The following is a 25,618-nucleotide window of genomic DNA, read 5'->3' on the forward strand; positions in this document are numbered from 1 at the left end:
CCAATCAGGGGAAGGGAAACTTCATTCATAAGTTTGATAGTAAAGACTGTCAAACTCATGAAAAGTACGGCACCCCAAAACACTACTTAAACTTTAAATAAAATTTTAAAAAGCATCCCAATGATTAAATTAATTATGAATAACTTTAAAAAACTATTTTAAACAATTAATCAAATTTTTGAAAAAAATAAATTTTTAAAAAATAGGGTCTAAAACTAAACTTACCTTACTGTAGATTCTTTAAAAATAATAAACCTGTGGAAAAAAAAATTCTAAATTGTACTAAAAGACCACTTACCTGTAAAACTAAGTACTTACGTGTGGTTTTTCAATGCGTAAAAACCGGAGCCCTTTACACATGCGCAAATCTGTAAAAATACAGGAAATCCAAGTCGCACGCGCTGCCCAATATCGCGCATGCGTTCAGCCTCTTAACCCCTTGGGTCAGAGGACAGGAAATGCCGGTTTTCAGCGCATGCGCTGAAAACCGGCAATTCCTCCTGGCACACGCGTGAGTACCCCGTCCGTACTCACGCGTTGTGACAGGAATTACTGGGCCATTGTTGGATAAAGACAGGAGGAGGCAGGGTGGACAAAATAGCCTGCCGAGTGTCACAAGCAAGGCTCGGTTGTGAAGATAGGAACCTGGGCGAGGTAGTGGAGGCTGGCAGGGACCTAGCCCAAACTGTACTTATACTTCCTCCTGCTCCTTATCCCCTCTTCCTCCTGCTCCTTATCCCCTCTTCCTCCTGCTCCTTATCCCCTCTTCCTCCTGCTCCTTATCCCCTCTTCCTCCTGCTCCTTATCCCCCTCTTCCTCCTGCTCCTTATCCCCTCTTCCTCCTGCTCCTTATCCCCTCTTCCTCCTGCTCCTTATCCCCCTCTTCCTCCTGCTCCTTATCCCCTCTTCCTCCTGCTCCTTATCCCCTCTTCCTCCTGCTCCTTATCCCCCTCTTCCTCCTGCTCCTTAGCCCCTCTTCCTCCTGCCCCTCTTCCTCCTGCTCCTTATCCCCTCTTCCTCCTGCTCCTTATCCCCCTCTTCCTCCTGCTCCTTATCCCCTCTTCCTCCTGCTCCTTATCCCCTCTTCCTCCTGCTCCTTATCCCTTCCTCCTGCTCCTTATCCCCCTCTTCCTCCTGCTCCTTATCCCCCTCTTCCTCCTGCTCCGTATCCCCCTCTTCCTCCTGCTCCTTATCCCCTCTTCCTCCTGCTCCTTATCCCCTCTTCCTCCTGCTTCTTATCCCCTCTTCCTCCTGCTCCTTATCCCCATTTCCTCCTGCTCCTTATCCCCTCTTCTACCTTCAGGAGAGGACAGGGGAGAATGTTGAAAAAGAAATTGGCAGCCTGTACACATTCTGTCCATTAGGGATGTTGAAAGATCAACTGGCTGACGGTTTAACTTCCGAGTCAGGTCTCCTGCAGTGTCATGTTCAGAGAATGTTTAATTCATCACATTATCAGCTGCTAAATTTAAACTCTGTCACACAACACGAGGTGTAAAGTTGCAATCCTGGGTATATTGTCAGTAATACTGCGAGCCAACGGTTTGATGGAGAGGTTTAAATGTACAAACATGCAACACACGCATCTTGCACTCCCCAAGTAGTGATGACTGATCACTTTCAGTAAAATACATTGGAAAATTCAGAATGAGTATTAACACCACTGTGTCAACCAATGAGCTGGAGGCAGGGTGGGGCTTACAGCAAACAGAGTCCATTTTACAGCAGAGTCTATTTAAACATAATCTATGAACTGCAGCAAACAGAACTCATGACCAAAACTACAGCAAAGTCTCCCGATAAAAACAGGATTATTTCTCCAGCAAAATGCAGTGAGTGGAGGATAGTTACAGAATACAAATGATGTGCGTGAAATCAATCCCAGTCACTTACAGCAGTGCGATCTCCAGGCGTGATCGACGGGGAAATTACCCAATCATCTCCATTCTGGCCGGGAGTAGTGGTGTCACTGTATACGGCCTTGAAAATGATCTTAATTATCCTGTTGGAGGGTGCCATCTTTCAGATGAGGTGTCAAACTAAGGCCCTGCCCACCGAGAGGTAAAAGATCCCATCACACTATTGGAAGAAGAGCAGGGGAGTTCTCCCTGATGTCCTGGCCAATATTTATCCCATCAATCGACACCATTAAAACAGATTATCTGGTCATTTGTTGTATGTGGGAGCTTCAAGAAGGGCAGGCTGGATACCAAACTGGAACTGGGTGGGCAAGGTGACCAAGAGAATAGTCAGAACAACAGGTTATGAAAAAGATGGGGAGAGATACAGCAAAGGCTGAGGAGTTTAGGAAGAGGAGAATCCCACAGAGCACAGGGGATGGTGGGTAAAGGACTGGAGTGGGGGATGGGGAGTAGACTAGATCCAAAGAAGAGAAAGGTGCGAGATGGGCCGTAGGGTTGGGGGAGGTTGCAGAAGTTGGTTCGGGCAATCCCATGGTGGGATTTGTAAACCAGGACAATGATGAGTACAACAGCTGCACAATCACAAGCAACGTTTCAAATAATTGGTGGGGAAAAAAATCTTTAATGAGTTATAGGTAAAATGTTCTGGATAATGGATTGATTATAGATCCAAGATCTCTGCGCTCCTCCAATTCTGGCCTCTTGCGCATCCCTGATTTTAATAGCTCCACCATTGGTGGCTGTACCTTCAGCTGCCGAGGCCCTAAGCTCTGGAATTTCCTCCCTAAACCTTTCCGTCTCTCTACCTCTCTCTCCACCTTTAAGACACTCCTTAAACCTACCTCTTTGACCAAGCTTTTGGTCACTTGTCTTAATATCTCCTTATGTGACTCGGTGTCAAATTCTGTTTGATAATCGCCCCTGTGAAGTGCCTTAGGGTGATTTAGTATGCTAAAGGTACTATATAAATGCAAGTTGTTGTTGTAAAGACACATACCCTTTAAAGGAGTCCCATCAGCTGCCAGCACCATCTGATCAGCAATAGCTTTGGTTCTGGAGTAATGGTCGACATGCTAGGGTGAAAAGATACAACAGGGAATTATGCAGAACATTAGTAATTAACAGCATGATTAGACCATTCCTGTTTATAGCCACTGCCTCCAAACATCCCGCAGCCCTCTGTCCTGACCTCCCATTCAAAGCCCACTCTGTGCAGTCTTGGACTTAGTAAAAACAGGTAGACCCCCCACCATAGGGGGTCTACTTGGACAAATGAAAAGGGGTTTCTGGATGGCGAGCAGGGGAGGGTCTGGATGGAGAGAAGGGTGGGGGACGTCCTGGATGGAGAGAAGGGTGGGGGGGCATCCTGGATGGAGAGAAGGGTGGGGGGCGTCCTGGATGGAGAGAAGGGTGGGGGGCGTCCTGGATGGAGAGAAGGGTGGGGGGCGTCCTGGATGGAGAGAAGGGTGGGGGGCGTCCTGGATGGAGAGAAGGGTGGGGGGCGTCCTGGATGGAGAGAAGGGTGGGCGGCGTCCTGGATGGAGAGAAGGGTGGGGGGCGTCCTGGATGGAGAGCGGGGGAGGGGCGTCCTGGATGGCGAGCGGGGGAGGGGCGTCCTGGATGGAGAGCGGGGGAGGGGCGTCCTGGATGGAGAGCGGGGGAGGGGCGTCCTGGATGGAGAGCGGGGGAGGGGCGTCCTGGATGGAGAGCGGGGGAGGGGCGTCCTGGATGGAGAGCGGGGGAGGGGCGTCCTGGATGGAGAGCGGGGGAGGGGCGTCCTGGATGGAGAGCGGGGGAGGGGGCGTCCTGGATGGAGAGCGGGGGAGGGGGCGTCCTGGATGGAGAGCGGGGGAGGGGGCGTCCTGGATGGAGAGCGGGGGAGGGGCGTCCTGGATGGAGAGTGGGGGTCTGGGTGGAGAGCGGGGGAGGGTCTGGGTGGAGAGCGGGGGAGGGGCGTCCTGGATGGAGAGTGGGGGTCTGGGTGGAGAGCGGGGGAGGGTCTGGGTGGAGAGCGGGGGAACTGACAAAGAAGATGGAAGGAATGTGTCTCCAGAACCAAAGCCCAGCAAATACCTTGTCTAGAGGAACATATGGCACCGTCTCTTCATCGCCCTGGTCTACTTGTTGTCCTCCAAACACCACATTCACAGTGCTGGTGTATACTAGGCTCGGGATATTCCGATGAAGGCACACTAGAAATAAAGACAATTCTGTGCTATCAGTGCTCCCCTGACATGTTAATAAAAGTTGACTAGACTGGAATCCAACCAAATGGATTGGATTTCTGTTTGTTTAAAGCAAAAAAAGGTGAAAGCTCATTGTGAAACAGAACTTGCTGCTAACCACAGTAATCAAAACAGTTATTCATTAGAAAAACTGAAAATAATTGCAGGACCAGATTTGCATTTCTATAGTGTCTTTCACAGCCTCAGGACATCCCAAAGCGCTTTAGAACCAATGAAGTACTTTTGAAGTGTGTTCACGGTTGTAATGTAGGAAACACGGCAGCCAATTTGCGCACAGCAAGGTCCCACAAACAGCAATGTGATAATTACCAGATAATCTGTTTTTGTTACGTTGATCGAGGGATAAATATTGGCCAGGACACTGGGGAGAACTCCCCTGCTCTTCGTTGAAATAGTGGCCATGGGATCTTTTACATCCACCTGAGAGCAGACGGGGCCTCGGTTTAGCGTCTCATCCGAAAGACGGCACCTCCGACAGTGCAGCACTCCCTCAGCACTGCATTGGGAGTGTCAGCCTAGATTATGGACTCACTAAACCATCTCCGCCTCTCCACCTCTCTCTCCTCCTTTAAGGCCCTCCTTAAATCCCACCACTTTGACCAAGCTTTGTCACCCCTCCTAATAGCTCCTTTGTTGTCTTGATGTCCATTTTGTTTGATAACGCTTCTCTGAACTGCCTTGGGCTGTTCTTGTACATTAAAGGTGCTATATAAATGCCAGTTGTTGTTTTATTAGAAACCAAATGCTAAATTGGGTTCTCACCATCAATGACTTGTCTTGTTCCACCAACATTCACAGATTCAATTTGCTCTTTCTGAAGCTGTAGAAATAAATAGAAACACATGACTTAAAACAAAATATAAACTGTCATGTTGTTGTAACTCACCAAATGATTACTCCACAAATGCCCCATTCGCTAAAGATGGATCATGGGGTAAAGTCAGGAGTGTGATGGAATACTCTCCACTTGCCTGGATGAGTGCAGCACGAACAACACTCAAGAAGCTCAACACCATCCAAGACAAAGCAGCCCGCTTGATTGGCACCCCATCCACCACCTTAAACATTCATTCCCTCCACCACTGGCGTACCGTGGCTGCAGTGTGTACCATCTACAAGATGCACTGCAGCAACTCGCCAAGGCTTCTTCAGCAGCACCTCCCAAACCCGCAACCTCTTCCACCTAGAAGGACAAGGGCAGCAGGCGCATGGGAACACCACCACCTCCAAGTTCCCCTCCAAGTCGGTCCTTGGACCCCAGCCATTCACAATATATATTAATGATCTAGACAAGGGAACTAGATGTAATATCTCCAAATTTGCAGACGACACAAAGCTGGGTGGGCATGTGTGCTGTGAGGAGGATGCCGAGAAACTACAGGATGATTTGGACAGGTTGGGTGATTGGGCAGAAGCATGGCAGATGCAATATAACGTGGATAAATGCGAGGTTATCCACTTTGGTGGCAAAAACAGGAAGGCAGATTATTATCTGAATGGCAATAGATTGGGAGAAGGGGAAGTGCAAAGAGACCTGGGTGTCCTTGTGCACCAGTCGCTGAAGGTAAGCATGCAGGTGCAGCAGGCGGTTAAGAAGGCAAATGGTATGTTGGCCTTCGTAGTGAGAGGGTTTGAGTACAGGAACAAGGATGTCTTGCTGCAGTTGTACAGGGCCTTGGTGAGACCACTCCTTGAGTATTGTGTGCAGTTTTAGTCGCCTTATCTGAGGAAGGATGTTCTTGCCATAGAAGGAGTTCAGCAAATATTCACCAGACTGATACCTGGGATGGCAGGAATGACGTATGAGAGAAATAACAACAGAAAATGCTGGAAAAACTCAGCAGGTCAGGCAACATCCGTGGACAGAAGTTTGAGTTGACGTCAACTCAAATTTCTGTCCACGGATGTTGCCAGACCTGCTGAGTTTTTCCAGCATTTTCTGTTGTTATTTCGGATTTCCAACATCCGCAGTATTTTGCTATCGTACATGACATATGAGAGATTGGGACGATTGGGCTTCTACTCGCTGGAGTTTAGAAGAATGAGAGGGGATCTTATTGAAACTTATAAAATTCTGACAGGACCGGACAGACTAGATGCAGGAAGGATGTTCCCGATGGTCGAGGAGTCCAGAACCAGGGGTCACAGTCTAAGGATAAGGGGTAAGCCATTTAGGACAGAAATGAGGAGGAATTTCTTCACCCAGAGAGTGGTGAACCTGTGGAATTCTCTACCACAGAAGGCAGTAGAGGCCAATTCATTAAATATATTCAAGAAGGAGTTGGATATATTTCTTAAGGCTAAAGGGATCAAGGGGTATGGGGAGAAAGCAGGAACCGGTACTGAATTTGGATGATCAGCCATGATCTCATTGAATGTGGAGCAGGCTCGAGGGGCCAAATGGCCTACTCCTATCTTCTATGTTTCTAAGTCACACACCATCCTGACTTAGAAGTATATCGCCGATCCTTCATCGTCGCTGGGTCAAAATCCTGGAACTCCCTCCCTAACAGCACTGTGGGAGTACCTTCACCACACGGACTGCAGCAGTTCAAGGAGGCAGCTCACCGCCACCTTCTCAAGGGCAATTAGGGATGGGCAATAAATGCTGGCCTTGCCAGTAATGCCCACATCTCATACAAATTAAAACATTTTTTTTATGACATAGTGCTCCTGGGACAGAGCTTTGCACAATGTGAGTGTATATTGGGAATTCGAGTGCAGAGGTTGGGAGGCCCAGTTCACATCCTGTATCATTTTCAGTCTATTAACTTTAATGGGTGGGAAATCGTGTGGCTCAGAAATCGGACGTATTAACCTACATGAATGTTGAATCGTAACAGTTATCCCACAGTCTGCTGAAGTCCTCCACGCTGCTAAATGCTCACTTGGTAACTCTCAGTCTCCCCATCTTACCCTCTCGTCCATTTTAATTCTGCTAGTTAGAGGCAGCCTATTTCGAAGGAGAGCTGGGGAGTTCTCCCTGGTGTCCTGGGCCAATATTTATCCCTCAACCAACATTCACTAAAACAGATTATCTGGTCATTTATCTCGTTGCTGTTTATGGGACTTAAGTTGGCTTAAATTAACCAACAAAAACAAATCATTATCTCATTGCTGTTTGTGGGGCCTTGCTGTGTGCAAATTGGCTGTCACGTTTCCCTACATTACACTGTGGCGGATCGCCACCTAAACGGGCGCAATCCACTTTTCCGTCCGTGGACAATAAATCGGGCACCTTGCCTTTAAGAAGCATGCTGCCTTTAAGGCATGACAAAGGAGCGGGCATCGCCCTCAGTGTGTACTCAAAAGCGCGGGTGTCACCCTCAGTCTGTTTTCGGGTTTAGCAGAGAGAGGAGCTGGAGCAGCTATCTCTCAAGAGAATGTAATAAAAGCCATGTGTTCCTCAGATCGGTTCGGCCTCCATTCGTGTTCCGCGGCAGCCGCAACAACACGAGTGACTACACTTAAAAAGTACCTCATTGACTGTAAAGCGCTTTGGGATGTCCTGAGGTTGTGAAAAGCACTTGCTAGCCTGGGAGCAGACATTTTGTATGGAGCTCTCCTCTCATGTGACACCATGAACAGAAGCAATGGATTGTGGGCTGGATTCTCCACTGAAGATATCATTGGAGTGGACAGTCACCATATAGTGATAAGGCTTGCATTTCTATAGCGCCTTTCATGTCCTCAAGACAGGCCAAAGCGCTTCACAGTCAATAAAGTACTTTTTAAGTGTAGTCACTCGTGTAATGTAGGGAAACGTGACAGCCAATTTGCGCACAGCAAGCTCCCACAAACAGCAATGAGATAATGATTTGTTTTTGTTGGTTAGAGGGGTAAAACCTCCTGGAATACGGTCCAACCCTATTAGAAGCTGACGGAACTCAGGGCAGTTTTGGGGAAGTCCACAGGTTCCCCCCACTGCACCTCCCCCCCCACCCTGTTTCCCAATGGTATGTCAGCCCTGCCATTTCTAGACATAATCGTTGTACTGATCCCCTTTAGCCAGCTGCCTTCTTTTGGTTATCAATGAGATCAAATGGTTAAGTTAATTTAAGATTCAGGGACAAAGAGGATTAGGGTAAATTGAAATTGATGGTAAGGTGTGGAGTTTGTGGTCAAGATACAAGCCTTGAACCACAGCAGGTCCTTCTATAGGAGAGTAAGCTTCATTATAAAGAGATGTAAACTGCTGCCCAGCTAAAAGTAACACCCAACACTCAGCTCTGTCAGTATAGAACGGACTGCACCCTGGCCGTATGTCACCGATACCAACTCACAAGCAAAATACTGCGATGCTGGAAATCTGAAATGTAAACAGAAAATGCTGGAAATACTCAGCAAGTCAGGCAGCATCTGTGGAGAGAGAAACAGAGTTAACGTTTCAGGTCGATAATCTTTCATCAGAACTGACAGAAGTTAACAGATGAACAGCTTTTATGCAAATATAGAGCTTGGGAAAATAGTATCTGGAAAAGCACGGCCACCAATGGTGAACGATTAAAATTGGGGATTCGCGAGAGGCAAGAATTGGAGGAGCATAGAGATTTTTTTAAAAATTCATTCATGGGATGTGGGCGTCACTGGCAAGGCCAGCATTTATTGCCCATCCCTAATTGCCCTTGAGAAGGTGGTGGTGAGCCGCCTTCTTGAACTACTGCAGTCCGTGTGGTGAACGTACTCCCACAGTGCTGTTAGGTCGGGAGTTCCAGGATTTTGACCCAGCGACGATGAAGGATCAGCCGACATACTTCCAAGTCAGGATGGTGTGTGACTTGGAGGATTGTAGGGGCTGGAGGAGGTTACAGAGATAGGGAGGGGCGAAGCCATGGAGAGATTTGAACATGAAGATGAGAATTTTAAAATCGAGGTGTTGCCGGACCGGGAGCCAATGTTGGTCAGCGAGCACAGGGGATGATGGGTGAACGGGACTGGTGTGAGTTAGGATGCGGGCAGTAGAGGCCTGGATGAGCTCAAGTTTATGAAGGGTGGAAGGTTGAGAGGCCGGCCAGGAGAGTGTTGGAATAGTCAGGTCTGGAGGTAACAAAGGCACGTATGAGGGATAGAAGAGTTCACATGCACACAGTTAAAGAAAGCATCCATTGAGCACTTTAAGGGTAATTACTGACAGGAATTCAGCAAATAATGGCACCTGTCCATCTGTTACTGTTGACAAAATGACTCGAGGGAACTGGAGCAGGAGCAGCCCTCTTTTAATAAATCGATTAAAGGTATTTAATTGAACAGGATTATTTTAGCCAATTAAACAAAAGGTAGGATTTTCTTGTGTCTAAATGGAAATAGAGGTGTCAGGAAAGAAACCTCAAGACAGTCGTGTTATTTCCACTGTGGCATTATCGATTGATGTCGCAACAATAGCTTCAAAGTATTTGACAGCAGGTTTATGTCAGTGTCTACTGTGTAGTGTGCGCTGCCATTTTAACATTTGTTAGGAAATGGAAATGGAGCAAATCTTTCGTTATCTTTAATGTGTTCTTTACTATAAAGCCCAAATGCTACTGTAAGCTAGAACCATAGACATTTACAGCACAGGAAGAGGCCATTCGGCCCATCGTGTCTGTACTATCCCTTTGCTGGAGCAATCCAAAACTAATCCCACTGCCTCTTTCTCTTTTCACAGCCCTGTAATCTTCCTCTGCTTCAAATATTTATCCAATTTTCTTTTAAAAGATGCAATGGTCTTTGCCTCAACCATTCCCTGGGCAAAGCATTCTGAGCTCCAACAACCCGCCGTGTAAAGAGATTTCTCCCAATCTCTCTCGTCAGTCTCAATGATCATGTTAAATTGCTGGCTCCCTTGTCACTGACTCCCCAACAAGAGGAAATAATCTTACCCTATTCACTCTTATCAAAACCCTTCCTAATTTAAAAAAGAATCTCTGTTAAATCTCCACTTCCAACACTTCTCCAATCTGAGCAACACCTAAAAGCACAAACATTTACCAGTAACTCTTTCTGTCCACATTGTGCAAGCTTCTACAACCCACGTTTGGTGCCACCCAACCACGATTTGCCTTCTGTGTTTGACCTTTGAGCCTTGCCAGTCTCCTGCGTTCTCGGCCCTACGCTTTGCAGACGTGGAAGGGTTAATGATAATCCTGACAGACCCTCGGGGAGTTCCCGAGTCCAGACACACGTCAGCTGTGAAATGTGAACCGTTTGAAAAACATTTAACATTGTTAGTGACAGGATCTGATACCTCACCCGCATTAAATTGATTACTCAAAGTGCTGCATTGAGCAAATAGATATCCCAGTGTGCAATCATTTTTCATAATGCAAGTGTTGGCTCTTTCAAGTTGAACATGTTGCTAAGCTCAATTTTAACTTTGTTTCCTAAAAGCACAAACATTTTGATCAGATATTTGCTTTGAGCTGCCATCTCACAAACTGCACCACCTCCCGCACCCTCTTCATTCCGTCTGTGCTCAACAAGAAGAGCGAGGAAATCAGGGAGAAACAAGAGAAGTGGTTGGCAGACAGAAAGCAAAGAGTTGGAATAAACGGGTCTTTTTCCGAGTGGCAGGCAGTGACTAGTGGGGTACCGCAGGGATCGGTCATTGGACCCCAGCTATTCACAATATATATTAATGATCTAGGCAAGGGAACTAGATGTAATATCTCCAAATTTGCAGACGACACAAAGCTGGGTGGGCGTGTGTGCTGTGAGGAGGATGCCGAGAAACTACAGGATGATTTGGACAGGTTGGGTGATTGGGCAGAAGCATGGCAGATGCAATATAACATGGATAAATGTGAGGTTATCCACTTTGGTGGCAAAAACAGGAAGGCAGATTATTATTTGAATGGCAATAGATTGGGAGAAGGGGAAGTGCAGAGACCTGGGTGTTCTTGTGCACCAGTCGCTGAAGGTAAGCATGCAGGTGCAGCAGGCGGTTAAGAAGGCAAATGGTATGTTGGCCTTCGTAGCAAGAGGGTTCGAGTACAGGAACAAGGATGTCTTGCTGCAGTTGTACAGGGCCTTGGTGAGACCACATCTTGAGTATTGTGTGCAGTTTTGGTCGCCTTATCTGAGGAAGGATGTTCTTGCCATGAAAGGAGTTCAGCGAAGATTCACCAGGCTGATACCTGGGATGGCAGGAATGACGTATGAGGAGAGATTGGGACGATTGGGCTTGTACTCGCTGGAGTTTAGAAGAATGAGAGGGGATCTCATTGAAACTTATAAAATTCTGACAGGACTGGACAGACTAGATGCAGGAAGGATGTTCCCGATGGTCGGGGAGTCCAGAACCAGGGGTCACAGTCTAAAGATAAGGGGTAGGCCATTTAGGACAGAAATGAGGAGGAATTTCTTCACCCAGAGAGTGGTGAACCTGTGGAATGCTCTACCACAGAAGGCAGTAGAGGCCAATACATTAAATATATTCAAGAAGGAGTTGGATATATTTCTTAAGGCTAAAGGGATCAAGGGGTATGGGGAGAAAGCAGGGACCGGGTACTGAATTTGGATGGTCAGCCATGATCGCATTGAATGGTGGAGTAGGCTCGAGGGGCTGAATGGCCTACTCCTGCTCCTATCGTCTATGTTTCTATGTTTAAGAGCAAAACACTTTTAAACTTCACTCCTTCGCTAAGTTACACACAACAGTCCTCCCCCCACATTACAAGCCAATCAGCAACGCCACTATTACAGGCCAATCAGCACTCCACTATTACAGGCCAATCAGCACTCCACTATTACAGGCCAATCAGCACTCCACTATTACAGGCCAATCAGCACTCCACTATTACAGGCCAATCAGCACTCCACTATTACAGGCCAATCAGCACTCCACTATTACAGGCCAATCAGCACTCCACTATTACAGGCCAATCAGCACTCCACTATTACAGGCCAATCAGCACTCCACTATTACAGGCCAATCAGCACTCCACTATTACAGGCCAATCAGCACTCCACTATTACAGGCCAATCAGCACTCCACTATTACAGGCCAATCAGCACTCCACTATTACAGGCCAATCAGCACTCCACTATTACAGGCCAATCAGCACGCCACTATTACAGGCCAATCAGCACGCCACTATTACAGGCCAATCAGCACGCCACTATTACAGGCCAATCAGCACGTCACTATTACACGCCAATCAGCACGCCACTATTACAGGCCAATCAGTTTCAGACTGTCCCACAATCATTCCCCAATCAATGCTGAGTTAGCGAATTGCATTGAGATAGCAATTAGGACTACAATTTGCATCTGTATCTCTGGGGGGAGAGAGGCAGGGGAACATCATCCAGGTTCCTGTTCCTGATTGCTACCTAATCACTAACTGGGTGAGGAGAGGAGCAGGCTCATCTGTGGTGCCGTCTTTCGGATGAGATGTTAAACCAAGGCTCCGTCTGCTCCCTCAGATGGACGTAAAAGATCCCACGATACCAATGTTCCCCGGAAGCTGCGCTTTGTTCTGCGCGGCCAGTTTCTTTCCGTGCGCGGTCCCTTTAAATTTCCGCACATTCATGGTATTTACAATGGAGAAGCCGGTGAGCAGCCTGCGCGGGACCTTTCCCTGACCACGCAGCCCAGAGGGAACATTACACGGCACTATTTCGAAGAAGAGCAGGGGAGTTATCCCCGGTGTCCTGGCCAATATTTATCCCTCAACCAACATCACTAAAAAAAGATAATCTGGTCATTATCATATTGCTGTTTGTGGGAGCATGCTGTGCGTAGATTGGCTGCTGCGTTTCCTACATTAGAACAGTGACTGTTGTGTATGCACCTTTAAGAGAATAATTGGTCTCAGACTGCAATGCCGGCAGTGACCACCCCTGTATAAAAGGCGCTAGTGAGCCTCTGTGTTTTTAGTTTCACTATTGACTTCCACCAGTAAAGACTTATTTTGTTCCACTCCTGCTGTCCGTGTCTCAATCATTCACGGACGTAATACTGGCGACGAGTAAGAAACGAACTTACCTGCAACTCGGCAGCACCTCAGACGACGCTATTGAAGGTCGAAGCCAGAAGAAAGAAAAAAAATAATAAAATCCAAAGAAACTCGAGAAACGGGCGTCGACCGTGGGCAACCGCCCTCCAAATCGTCGGATTGAAAACTTGCAGGAGAGACTGTCAAGAGCCAGGCTTGATTCCCTGGTCTGTGGTTTCCCAGCGAATCGGGCTGGTGGCAGGTAGTGCTCTGATCCTTCCTGGGCTGCGGCGGGCTAGAGCTCGATCGGGTGGCTTTTCAACGGGGCCGGGCAGCGAGTCGGGAAGCAAAGAGAGAGAGAGAGGGTGGAGCACACAGGGCACGGCCGGTGCTTCGAAGCCGGGCAGCGTTCGGACCTAAGAAGAGGGAGGGAAGTGTCCCAGAGGGTCCGCTCCACGACGGGAAAATAATAAAGAAAAAAATATTAAACACGCAAGAAACCGTGGAAAGCAGCGCTAACAACAGCGGGGAAGAAGGCAAAGCGCGGGAGGCGCCATTTTGTTAAATCGGGGAAGAAGGCAAAGCGAGGGCGGCGCCATTTTAGATTTGCAAGATGCCGAAGACTGGCTGTATCACTGCTTTTGATAATACAATAGAGGACTGGACCACGTATGTGGAAAGAGTCGAGGTATATTTCGAGGCAAACGAAATAGCGGAGGAGAAAAAGGCATCGATATTGCTAAACTTAATGGGCGCTAGAACGTACGGCCTATTGCGGGACCTGATTACTCCAGCCAAACCGAAGGTGAAGAGTTTTAACGAAATTGTTGCTGTCCTACAGGAACACCTAAACCCTGCACCGCTGTTGATAGCAGAAAGATTTAAATTCCACAGGAGAACTCAGCACAAAGATGAGAGCAATGCTGAGTATCTTACGGAACTACGCAAGCTATCAAAGCACTGCCAGTTCGGAGCAGGACTGGCAGATACCCTACGGGACAAATTTGTCTGTGGACTCCTGAGTGAAGGAACACAGAAGTTACTCTCAGAGAAAGAGCTGACGCTAGAGAAGGCTTTCAGCGTGGCAGTATCGTATGAAGCAGCAGCCAGGGGAGCTGCAGAAATTCAACAAAAACCACAGGAATACGGCACCCACGAAATGACACGGGGATTTGCAAAATGTTATCGCTGCGGCAGAACTAACCATGACCAGAAGGACTGCTGGTCCAAAGACAAAATATGCAGGCAATGCGGGAAGATGGGACACATTGCACGAGTTTGCAAGTCTGGGAAGAAGACCAGCGACAACAAAAAGGCTACTAAGGAACCGTACAAGAAAGTACAAAAGATGACGGACAGTAGTTCCGAAGACCAGATGAGCGATAGTGAATCCGGGAACAGGAGACTAAGCTGTCTCAAACTTCACAATGTAATCGCAAAAGAGGATCACCGAACCATTTGGGTCACCCTCACGATAGCAGGGTCCCAAGTTAAAATGGAATTGGATACAGGATCAGCGCTAACCATCATGAATTGACGAGACTACGAGCGGCTATTTTCACACATACCCTTGAGAGAGACATCCATCGTCTTGACGACGTATACGGGGCAAAAAGTATACCCCAGAGGAAAAATAAGGGTGCCTGTCGAATACAACGGCAAGAAAATACGGAAATTGTATCTCTACATACTGCCAAATGGTGGACCACTGTTATTGGGACGGGACTGGATCAGGAAGATAAACTTAGATTGGCACTCCATTCATGCAATGACGGTGGACGGTAAAAAAGATGAAGACGTCACTCCTGGACGATTGTCAACAATCTTAGCTAACGCCAAAGAGGTATTTCAACAAGAACTGGGCACGCTTAAAGGCGTAACCGCCTCGATAAAAATAGAAAAGAATGCAGTTCCCAAGTTTTTCAAAGCAAGGCCGGTACCATATGCAATTCGCCCAGAGGCAGAGCTGGAGAATCTGGAGAAGGCGGGCGTGTTGTCTAAGGTCGACTGGAGCGAGTGGGCGACACCCATCGCTCCTGTCATGAAGAAAACGTTAAGCAATAAGTCCGGGGAGCCAAGGAAGATTCGCATCTGTGGGGATTTCAAGGTGACGGTGAACCCAGTCCTTCACACAGTACAATATCCTCTTCCAAGGATAGAAGACATCTTCGCCTCACTGTCTGGAGGGAAGCATTTTACAAAAATTGACCTAGCACAAGCATATTTGCAGATGGAGGTTGAAGAGTCCTCTAGGAAGTATCTCACGATAAACACTCACAAAGGTCTTTACCAGTATCATCGATTGGTATTCGGAGTAGCATCGGCTCCGGCGATATGGCAAAGAGCAATGGAACAAGTCCTGCAAGGGATTCCGGGGACTCAGTGTTACTTGGACGACATCCTTGTGACAGGTGAAGATGACAGTGAACACCTTAACAACCTAGAACAGGTGCTCACTAGACTACGGGAACATGGGCTGCGAGCCAACCGCCCCAAATGCGAATTTTTTAAGAAACAGATATCGTATTGTGGCCACGTGATTGATGAAGAGGGGTTACATAAGTCCCCTGACAAAATTGAAACGGTTGTTAAGGCCCCAGCGCCTGAAAATGTGTCGCAACTGAGGTCATTCCTCGAATTGGTGAATTACTATCATAAGTTTTTGCCGAATTTGTCGACAATTTTGCACCCACTGAACGCCCTGCTACGAACGGGGGTAGCATGGAAATGGAGCGATGATTGTAAGCGTGCTTTTCAGAAGAGTAAGGACTTAATCACTTCAAGGGAAGTATTGGCTCACTACAACCCAGCACTGCCGATCAGACTGGTGTGTGATGCGTCTCCCTACGGCATTGGGGCGGTACTGTCACATAAATTCCTTGATGGTTTAGAGAGGCCGATAGCTTTTGCGTCACGCTCGTTAACTTCTGCCGAGCGTAACTACGCCCAGATTGACAGAGAGGCCCTCAGCCTAGTGTGGGGGGTGAAGAAGTTCAATCACTACCTGCACAGTCAAAAATTTACTCTACTATCCGATCATCAACCTCTTGTCTCCATTTTCAACCCTCAGAAGGGCGTACCGATAATGACAGCACAAAGGCTGCAGAGGTGGTCCCTTTTCCTAGGGGCACACCAATATGACATCGAGTACAAAGGAACTAAACAGCATGGAAATGCTGATGGCTTGTCACGCCTACCGTTGCCGACGGTGGAAGAAGAAGACCTTGCAGTGGATCCAATGGAGTTATTCCACTCGACCATAGTCGAATGTCTCCCTGTGACGAATGCAAACATAGAAAAGGAAACACGGAATGACCCGACACTATCACGGGTCTATGATTTAACGGTGAAGGGATGGCCAGCACATGGCGAACCACTGCTGCCAGCATTCTCGCTGAGAAGAGAACAGCTGTCAGTGTGCAGAGGAACCTTGATGTGTGGATCCAGAGTAGTAATTCCACCTAAGTTGACGGATAGAGTGCTCAATGAGCTTCATGAGGGTCATCTGGGTGGGGTAAAAATGAAGAACTTAGCCAGAGCGTTTGTGTGGTGGCCGGGAATCGATAGAGAAATCGAAGAGATGACCAAGAGCTGTGCAGGATGCCAGAAGGTCCAAAACGCCCCACCACAAGCTCCTCTGCATCCATGGGAGTGGCCCTCATCTCCATGGCAAAGGGTGCACATTGATTTTGCTGGTCCCTTCATGGACTCGATGTTTTTAATTGCGGTGGATGCACATTCAAAGTGGCCAGAGGTAATAAAAATGTCCTCAACCACCACGGAAAAAACTATCACAGTTTTACAAACCATATTCGCCAGGAATGGGCTGCCTGAACAGATTTGCTCTGACAATGGACCACAGTTTGTGTCTGAAGAGTTCCGGAGGTTCTTAAAGAACAATGGTGTTAAACACTACACATCTGCCCCATATCATCCAGCCACTAATGGATTGGCCGAGAGGTTTGTCCAAACATTCAAGAAGGCTATCAAGGCAATGTGTAATGAAGATATACCCCTACAACACAAGGTGGACAACTTCTTGTTTGCCTACCGGAATGCGACACATGCGGTTACCAACCAAACCCCAGCCATGATGTTCTTCAATCGAAGACTACGATGCCGCTTGGATTTGGTTAAGCCAAACGTCCGAAGAGATGTGGAGAACAGGCAGTTTCAGAATATGAATGAAAGGCCGACCAGGAGTTTTAAGATAGGTCAACCAGTTTTGGCCCGGGACTACCGCACTGAAAAATGGCAGCCAGGAACGATTTGTACACGGCAAGGACCTCTCATGTATACCGTGGACGTTGGAGAGAGCACTGTAAGACGCCATGCTGACCAGATTCTAGAGTCACTGGAAAACGTCAACTCCACACCACGATCTGATACACCTGGCAATGAAATCGACGTACCAATTGCAGCTACCGCAGAATCGGTGATATTGGAAGCAGATGAACCAAACAACGACATTGATCTCGACTCAACATTGCCAGAAGAACCTGATACCCCAAAGAGGCGTTATCCAGACAGAATCAGGAAGCCTCCTCAAAGACTGAACTTATAATTGCTTAAACTTAACCAATGTATCTAGCAACCGTAATTGTGATTGTAATTAGTTATCATTTAGTTGTTAAATGAATGTTATGTACTGTTTATCTAAAAGGGGAGGAATTGTTGTGTATGCACCTTTAAGAGAATAATTGGTCTCAGACTGCAATACCGGCAGTGACCACCCCTGTATAAAAGACGCTAGTGAGCCTTTGTGTTTTTAGTTTCACTATTGACTTCCACCAGTAAAGACTTGTTTTGTTCCACTCCTGCTGTCCGTGTCTCAATCATTCACGGACGTAATAGTGACTACACTTCAAAAGTTCTTCATTGGCTGTAAAGCACTTTGGGACATGCTGAGGTTGTGGAAGGTGCTGTAGAAATGCAAGTCTTTCTTTGTTTCCCTGATGCAACAGCCTGCCAACGCTTGCTGACGCATGAAGATTGATGACTTGGAAAAGGCGCGGTGCCCATGATATGGTTATGGCTATAAATCACCATCCTCCGGACAGGAGCCACAGAACCTGATCCTGCCCACAATGAGGTAATTCAGAACGATTAGCAACAAATTAAGTAATTGGCAGATATTAGACAATCCCTGGCCTCCACAAAAGTCTACTCTTCAATTATTAAAAGATTATTTTCTAAAATGCCCGAGCATCTTTCAAGCTACCTTGTGGTAACTGCAGACCAGCCAAGAAGGGGCATTAAAATTTCATGAAGGAGTGTCATTTATTAGCTGTTTCAGTGCAGGTATATGGGACACGGAGAGAGCAGTAAGCGGCTGTACCAGACGGCACTTCGGTTCTGGGAATCCATGTGAAATGACATCCTATTCCTGGAGCTTCCAAAGGAACAAGTAGATTCAAAAAAGGGATGGTGTGGAACATAAAAAGACTTGCATTTATATAGCGCCTTTCACAACCTCAGGACATCCTGAAGGGCTTTACAGCCAGTCAATTGGTTCTGAAGTGTGGTCACTCTGGTAATGTAGGAAGCCAATTTGCGCACAGCAAGCTCCCACAAACAACAATGACCAAATAATCTGTTCAGTGATCAAGGGATAAACATTGGCCCCAGGACACCTCTTCTTCGAAACAGAGCCATGGGACTTTTTATGTCCACCTGAGAGAGCAGACAGGGCCTCAGTTTAACATCTCATCTGAAAGCAGGCACCTCTGACAGTGTAGCACTCCCTCAGTTCCGCACTGGAGTGTCAGCCTAGATTTTGAGATCAAATCTCTGAAGTGGGACTTGAACCCACAACCTTCTGACTCCAAGGCAAGGGTGATACCCACTGAGCCACAGCTCTACAGAAATTTTTTGTGGGAGCGGGACTGGTCCAGCTTAGGGCACTGCCACTCCAGGCTTCCTCACTCCCTCCTGAGATCGGAGTACCCACCCCCCACCCCACCGCCCCGCCCCACAACCAATCTTCTTCCGGCACGGAATACTAACGAGGCCTGGCTCTCAATTACCGCTCCCCCTCACCAACTGTCTGCCCAAAGTTCGCTTCAGGGGGAAATCTAGCCCCCCACCCCCCGCAGTCTATCGCTTGTAAAACATCCAAGGCCTGCAATCAAGTACCAGCGATAGAACAGTGAAGAGGAAAGGCCTCTCCTTCTGCTTTACCGGAACACGCTTGCAACGCTCACCTGCTCTGTGCCTGACATTCCATAGGAAGCAGCATGGTAAACACAATTGACCCCCTCGCAGGCCTGATACAGAGTATCGGAATCCCTGATGTCGATCTGTAAAAAGATGGAAAGTAATTCCATTAGATCTTCCGCCCCGGTCGCTCAGACTGTGGTTTCAGAACCTTGTAATTTATTTGTAGAGTCAAGGGCAAATCAGTTTCCCAGCGGGGCTATTGATCCCTGGTTGGAAACACCAGACAATGAGCACTGATACTGAGACAGAATGTTAAACAAACGAGTAGGATAGAGGGGTTCAGAATTAGGAGGGGTTTTAGTACAGGAAATAAGGAGAAGCTGTTACCACTGGCAGGTAACCAGAGGACACAGATTCAAGATCATTAGCAAAAGAACCAGCAGAGAGATGAACAGAATTGTTTTTACACAGCAAGTTGTTATGACCTGGAATGCGCTGCCTGAAAGGGCAGTGGAAGCAGATTGAATAGTAACTTTCAAAAGGAAATTGGATAAATACTTGGAAAGGAAAACACTGACAGGGCTATGGGGAAAGAGCAGGGGAATGGGACTAATTGGAGAGCACTTTCAAAGAGCTGGCACAGGCACGATGGGCCGAATGACCTCCTTCTATGCTGTACGTTTCTATAATAACTTGCTGTTTAGTGTCCTTGTGGCTGAGTGGGTGGCACTCTCGCCTCTGAGTCAGAAGGTTGTGGGTTCAAGTTCCACTCCAAAGACTTGAGCACAAAAATCTAGGCCGACACTCCAGTCCAGTGCTGAGGGAGTGCTGCACTGTCGGAGGTGCCTTCTTTCGGATGAGACGTTAAACCGAGGCCCTGATTGCTCTCTCGGGTGGATGTGAAAGATCCCATGGCAGTATTTCGAAGAAGAGCAGGGGAAGTTCTCCCTGGTGTCCTGGCCAAGATTTATCCCTCAATCAACAAATAAAAAAAAACAGATTATCACATTGCTGTTTGTGGGAGCTTGCTGTGCGCACATTGGCTGCTGCGTTTCCCACATTACAACAGTAACTACACTTCAAAAAGTCCATCATTGGCTGTAAAGCGCTTTGGGACATCCGGTGGTCATGAATGGTGCTATATAAATGCAAGTCTGTCTTTTTTTCTATTTTGTCCTCCCAGGATGCACTCTGACAGGTACAACATAATGTAATTTTCCAACGTATGGAAGTTCCATTATCTCTCATAAAGGGGGGGAAATCCTTGGCGGAAATTGGTGGATAATCGAAGGTATCCAAACATCTTATAGTTATGATGCAGCAATACCCTGAACATGGGCATGAAGTACAACCGAAATAAGACTAAGTGAGTGTCGTCTTTCTGTGGCCGTGAGGTCGAGTTAAGGCAGACAGGAGGAGTTTGGTGTTGACGAGATGTACACGGAGCCGATGTCTGAGGAAAGTTCGGAGGAACAGTTGGAAAGGCGGGCACTGGAGGATCCGTTGTATTTAATTTTATCCTGCGGCTAATCACTGATTTCGATTGGACAATGCGGCAATAGAACCCTAACGAACGAGTTTAATGCTTTCTTTATTAACATCTGCAGAGCTCGACAAAAAGCTAGTTAGAAATAGGACTGCCAACCCTCCTTTCCTCCATGATCTCGCCGCTATATTAATCTCCAGGACGCTGCTGTGAGCAAATCCGGAGGAAGATCACAGGGGTATTAAAAAGTGTGATTTTTTAATTACTATTATTAGTTATAAAAATATTGGCAATGAGGAAAAAAGGCTGTTCGCCTAACAGTCAAGAATCATCCAATTGGGTGACGGAGAATCTGATCGCTCACCAATCAGTGTGGGTAGGCGGGGCTCCATGAGGTTGGACGGGTCAGGCAACCAATGGTGTGGGTGTGGGGGAGGGAGCGTGGGGGAGAGAGAGTGTAGGGGGAGGGAGAGTGGGGGAGGGGACGTGGGGGAGGGGGCGGGAGCATGGGGTGGGGGAGGGAGAGGGGGAGGGAGTGTGTAGGGGGAGGGGAGTGTGGGGTAGGGGGTGGGAGTGTGGGGGGAGGGGGCGTGGGGGGGAGGGGGCGTGGGGGGCCGGGAGCGTGGGGGAGGGAGTGTGAAACATAGAAGATAGGAGCAGGAGTAGGCCATTCGGCCCCTCGAGCCTGCTCCGCCATTCAATGAGATCATGGCTGATCATCCAAATTCAGTACCCTGTCCTGCCTTCTCCCCATATCCCTTGATCCCTTTAGCCTTAAGAAATATATCCAACTCCTTGAATATATTTAATGAACTGGCCTCCAGTGCCCTCTGTGGCAGAGAATTCCACAGGTTCACCACTCTCTGGGTGAAGAAATTCCTCCTCATTTCAGTCCTAAATGGCTTACCCCTTATCATTAGACTATGACCCCTGGTTCTGGACTCCCGGCCATCGGAAACATCCTTCCTGCATCTAGTCTGTCTAGGCCTGACAGAATTTTATAGGTTTCGGTGAGATCCCCTCTCAATCTTCTAAACTCCAGTGAGTATAAGCCCAATCGACACAATCTCTCCTCATACGTCATTCCTGCCATCCCAGGTATCAGCCTGGTGAATCTTCGCTGCACTCCCGCCATGGCAAGAACGTCCTTCCTCAGATAAGGTGACCAAAACTGCACACAATACTCAAGGTGCGGTCTCACCAAGGCCCTGTACAACTGCAGCAAGACATCCTTGTTCCTGTACTCGAACCCTCTTGCTACGAAGGCCAACATACCATTTGCCTTCTTAACCGCCTGCTCCACCTGCATGCTTACCTTCAGCGACTGGTGCACAAGAACACCCAGGTCTCTTTGCACTTCCCCTTCTCCCAATCTATTGCCATTCAAATAATAGTCTGCCTTCCTGTTTTTGCCACCAAAGTGGATAACCTCACATTTATCCACATAATAGTGCATTTGCCATGTTTCTGCCCAATCACCCAACCTGTCCAAATCATACTGGAGTTTCACGACATCCTCCTCACAGCATACCCTCCCACCCAGCTTTGTGTCGTCTGCAAATTTGGAGATATTACATCCAATTCCCTCGTCCAGATCATTAATATATATTGTGAACAGCTGGGGTCCTAGGACCGATCCTTGCGGTACCCCAGTAGTCACTGCCTGCCACTCGGAAAACGACCCGTTTATTCCAACTCTTTGCTTTCTATCCGCCAACTAATTCTCTATCCAAGTCAATACCTTGCCCCCAATCCCATGTGCCTTAATTTTGCACGCTAATCTCTTATGCGGGACCTTATCGAAAGCCTCTGAAAGTCCAAATATACCACATCCACTGGTTCTTCCTTATCTATTTTACCAGTTACATCCTCAAAAAATTCCAGTAGGTTAGTCAAGCACGATTTACCTTTTGTAAATCCATGTTGACTTTGTCCAATCCCGTCACTGCTTTCCAAGTGCTCCGCTATTACATCTTTTATAATGGACGCTAGCATTTTCCCCACTACTGATCTATAATTCCCCGCTTTTTCTCTACCACCTTTTTTGAATAGTGGGGTAACATTAGCTACCCTCTAATCCATGGGTACTGTTCCAGAGTCTATCGAGTTCTGGAAGATGACCAGCAATGCATCTACTATTTCTAGGGCCACTTCCTTAAGTACCCTAGGATGTAGATTATCAGGCCCTGGGGATTTATTGGCCTTCAGTCCCATCAATTTTCCTAACACCATTTCCCTACAAATACTGATTTCTTTCAGTTCCACCCTTTCATCAGACCCTATGTTCCCTGGCATCTCTGGGAGGTTATTTGTGTCCTCCTTTGGGAAGACAGAACCAAAATATGTATTTAGTTGGTCTGCCATGTCTTTGTTCCCCATTATAAATTCCCCTGATTCTGACTGCAAGGGACCTACGCTTGACTTCACCAATCTTTTTCTCTTCACACATATCTATAAAAGCTTTTACAGTCAGTTTTTATGTTCCCTACAAGCTTACTCTCATATTCTATTTTCCCCTTCTTAATTAATCCCTTTGTCCTCCTTTGTTGAATCCTAAACTGCTCCCAATCCTCAGGATTATTGCTTTTTCTGGCCAATTTATATGTCCTCTCCTTGGATCTTATGCTATCCCTAATTTCCCTTGTTAGCCACAGTTGAGTCAGCTTTTTTGTTTTATTTTTATGCCAAACTGGGATGAACAAATTCTGTAGTTCATCCATTCGGTCTTTGAATGTTTGCCATTGCCTATACACCATCAACCCTTTGAGTGACATTCCCCAATCAATCCTACCCAACTCGCTCCTCAGACCATCGTAGTTTCCTTTATGTATATTTAGGACCCTAGTCTCTGAGTCAACTACTTCATTCTCCATCTTAATGAAGAATTCAATCATATTATGATCGCTCCGACCCAAGGGGCTTCGTACAGCAAGATTGCTAATTAATCCTTTCTCGTTACATAATACCCAGTCTAAGATGGCCTGATCTCTAGTTGGTTCCTCGACATATTGGTCCAGGAAACCATCCTGTAAACACTCCAGGAATTCCTCCTACACAGTATTGTTACTAATTTGGTTAGCCCAATCTATATGTAGATTAAAGTCACCCATGATGATTGCTGTGCCCTTATTGCAGAGAGTGTGTGTGGGAGTGTGGGGGAGCAAGTGTGGGGGGCGGGAGCGTGGGGGGCAGGAGGGGAGTGTGGGGGAGGGGGAGTGGGGGGGGAAAGCATGGGGGGGGGAAGCATGGGGGCGGGAGCGAGTGTGGGGGAGGGTGCGTGGGGGGCGGGAGTGTGGGGGAGGGAGTATAGGGGGAGGGAGCGTGGGGGAGGGAGCCTGGGGGAAGGGTGCTTTGCGGGAGGGAGCATGGCGGCGGGGGAGGGAGTGCGGGGGTGGGAGTGTAGTGCGGGGGAGGGAGCTCGGTGGCGGAATTGCGGAGCAGCGAGCCCAGGGGGTGGGAATGTGGGGGAGGGAGTGTGGGGGATGTAACATTTGCATACTGAATTATCATTGGCCCGCAGGCATCTGTAAGGAATACCTATTATATTCACATGTGATCACATGCTGAGTTGTCATTGGCCTGCAGGCATCTGTAAGGACTGCTATTTTGGAAGACCCAGGGGTCCTGACTCCATCTTGTCCACACGGTGCTGTATTGATTGAGAAAGCTTACAGACCTGATGCTTCATTAAAAGGGTTTAAATTGTAATACTCCGTTGTCCTGCAATTTATTATTTTTGTACAAAGTGTGCAAAACAAGACATGGTGTCAGAACAGGGATTTGAAATGGACATCGTTGGAGCTCCCTTACCTCGAATGAATTGGGAATCTTTGAACTTACATAGAGAATGGAGCAAGTTCAAGCAACACGTGGAGTTGATGTTTTCGGGTCCACAGAAAAGCAAAGGGGAGGAAGAAAAATGCAGCTACCTATTCTTGTGGATCGGAGAAAAAGGGAGAGACATTATTAACACATGGTCTCTCACCGCGGATGAAGCAAAGGTACTGAAAAGTTATTTTGACCGTTTTGAAGCATATGTGATGCCCAAGACAAATACGATATTCGCTAGGTACAAGTTTCAGGAGAAAGTACAAGGAGCTAGTGAGTCGTTTGAACAGTTCGTGACTGAGTTAAAACTGCTGGTAAAAGTCTGTGAATATGCAGATAAAGATGAGATGGTCAGAGACCGCATCATGTTTGGAATACATTCAGTTAAAGTGAGAGAAAAACTTTTGAATGTTGGGTCCAGGCTAACGCTGGACAAAGCTATGGACATAGCGAGATTGCACGAGATAGCCCAAGCACAGTTGAAAACCATAACCGGCGCCACGAGCAGCTCGAGTGAACAGACAGTGCACGCAGTTAATAGATACACACCAAAGAACACTGCCCAGAGAGCGTGTTTCAGAACAGAAAGAACAACGAGAGTTCTAAAAAAGAGCGACACAGACATAAAACACTTCAAAAACTGTGGATATTGTGGAAACAACTGGCATGGAGAAAAGGAGTACTGCCCTGCCAAAGGAAGGCAATGTACTAAATGTGGTAAACTGAACCACTTTGCTAAAGTTTGCAAGACTGTTTTCGGAAAAACAGTACACACAGTCAGTGACAGCCAAATGCCAGATAGAGAGCCAAATGCAGAGGAACTGTTTATTGATTCTGTGTCACAGAAAAAACATTTCAGAGACTGAGCAAGCCTATGCCGATATTAAGATAGGAAAACAGGGCAAAGAGCTTAAGTTTAAACTAGGCACTGGATCTCAGGTTAATGTAATTCCTCTGAGTGAGTATCACAACTTGAAGGATGAGTGTGAGCTACAGCCCACCTCACGCAGACTGACCGGCTATGGGGGTGAGCAGCTCATTGTAAAAGGCACATGCGTGATG

General features: G+C 47.3%; 1 protein-coding gene across 1 annotated transcript in view; it reads right to left on the reverse strand.

Annotated features, from left to right (window-relative positions):
* The window catches only part of sdr42e2 (short chain dehydrogenase/reductase family 42E, member 2), a 40,830-nt gene extending 21,421 nt beyond the window's left edge, over positions 1–19,409 (reverse strand). The window contains exons 1-4 of the mRNA XM_085999958.1: positions 19,287–19,409; positions 4,931–4,988; positions 3,996–4,114; positions 2,920–2,995 (exon numbers count right to left, since the gene is read on the reverse strand). Of these exons, the coding sequence (XP_085856084.1) occupies positions 2,920–2,995; positions 3,996–4,114; positions 4,931–4,988; positions 19,287–19,409 (376 nt within the window). The remainder of the gene's footprint in view (positions 1–2,919; positions 2,996–3,995; positions 4,115–4,930; positions 4,989–19,286) is intronic.
* Between the last annotated feature and the right edge of the window lie 6,209 nt (positions 19,410–25,618).

This window comes from Somniosus microcephalus, chromosome 11 (assembly GCF_052327205.1).
Source record: "Somniosus microcephalus isolate GS21.2 chromosome 11, FLI_Smic_1.0, whole genome shotgun sequence".
NCBI classification, from domain to species: Eukaryota; Metazoa; Chordata; class Chondrichthyes; order Squaliformes; family Somniosidae; genus Somniosus; species Somniosus microcephalus.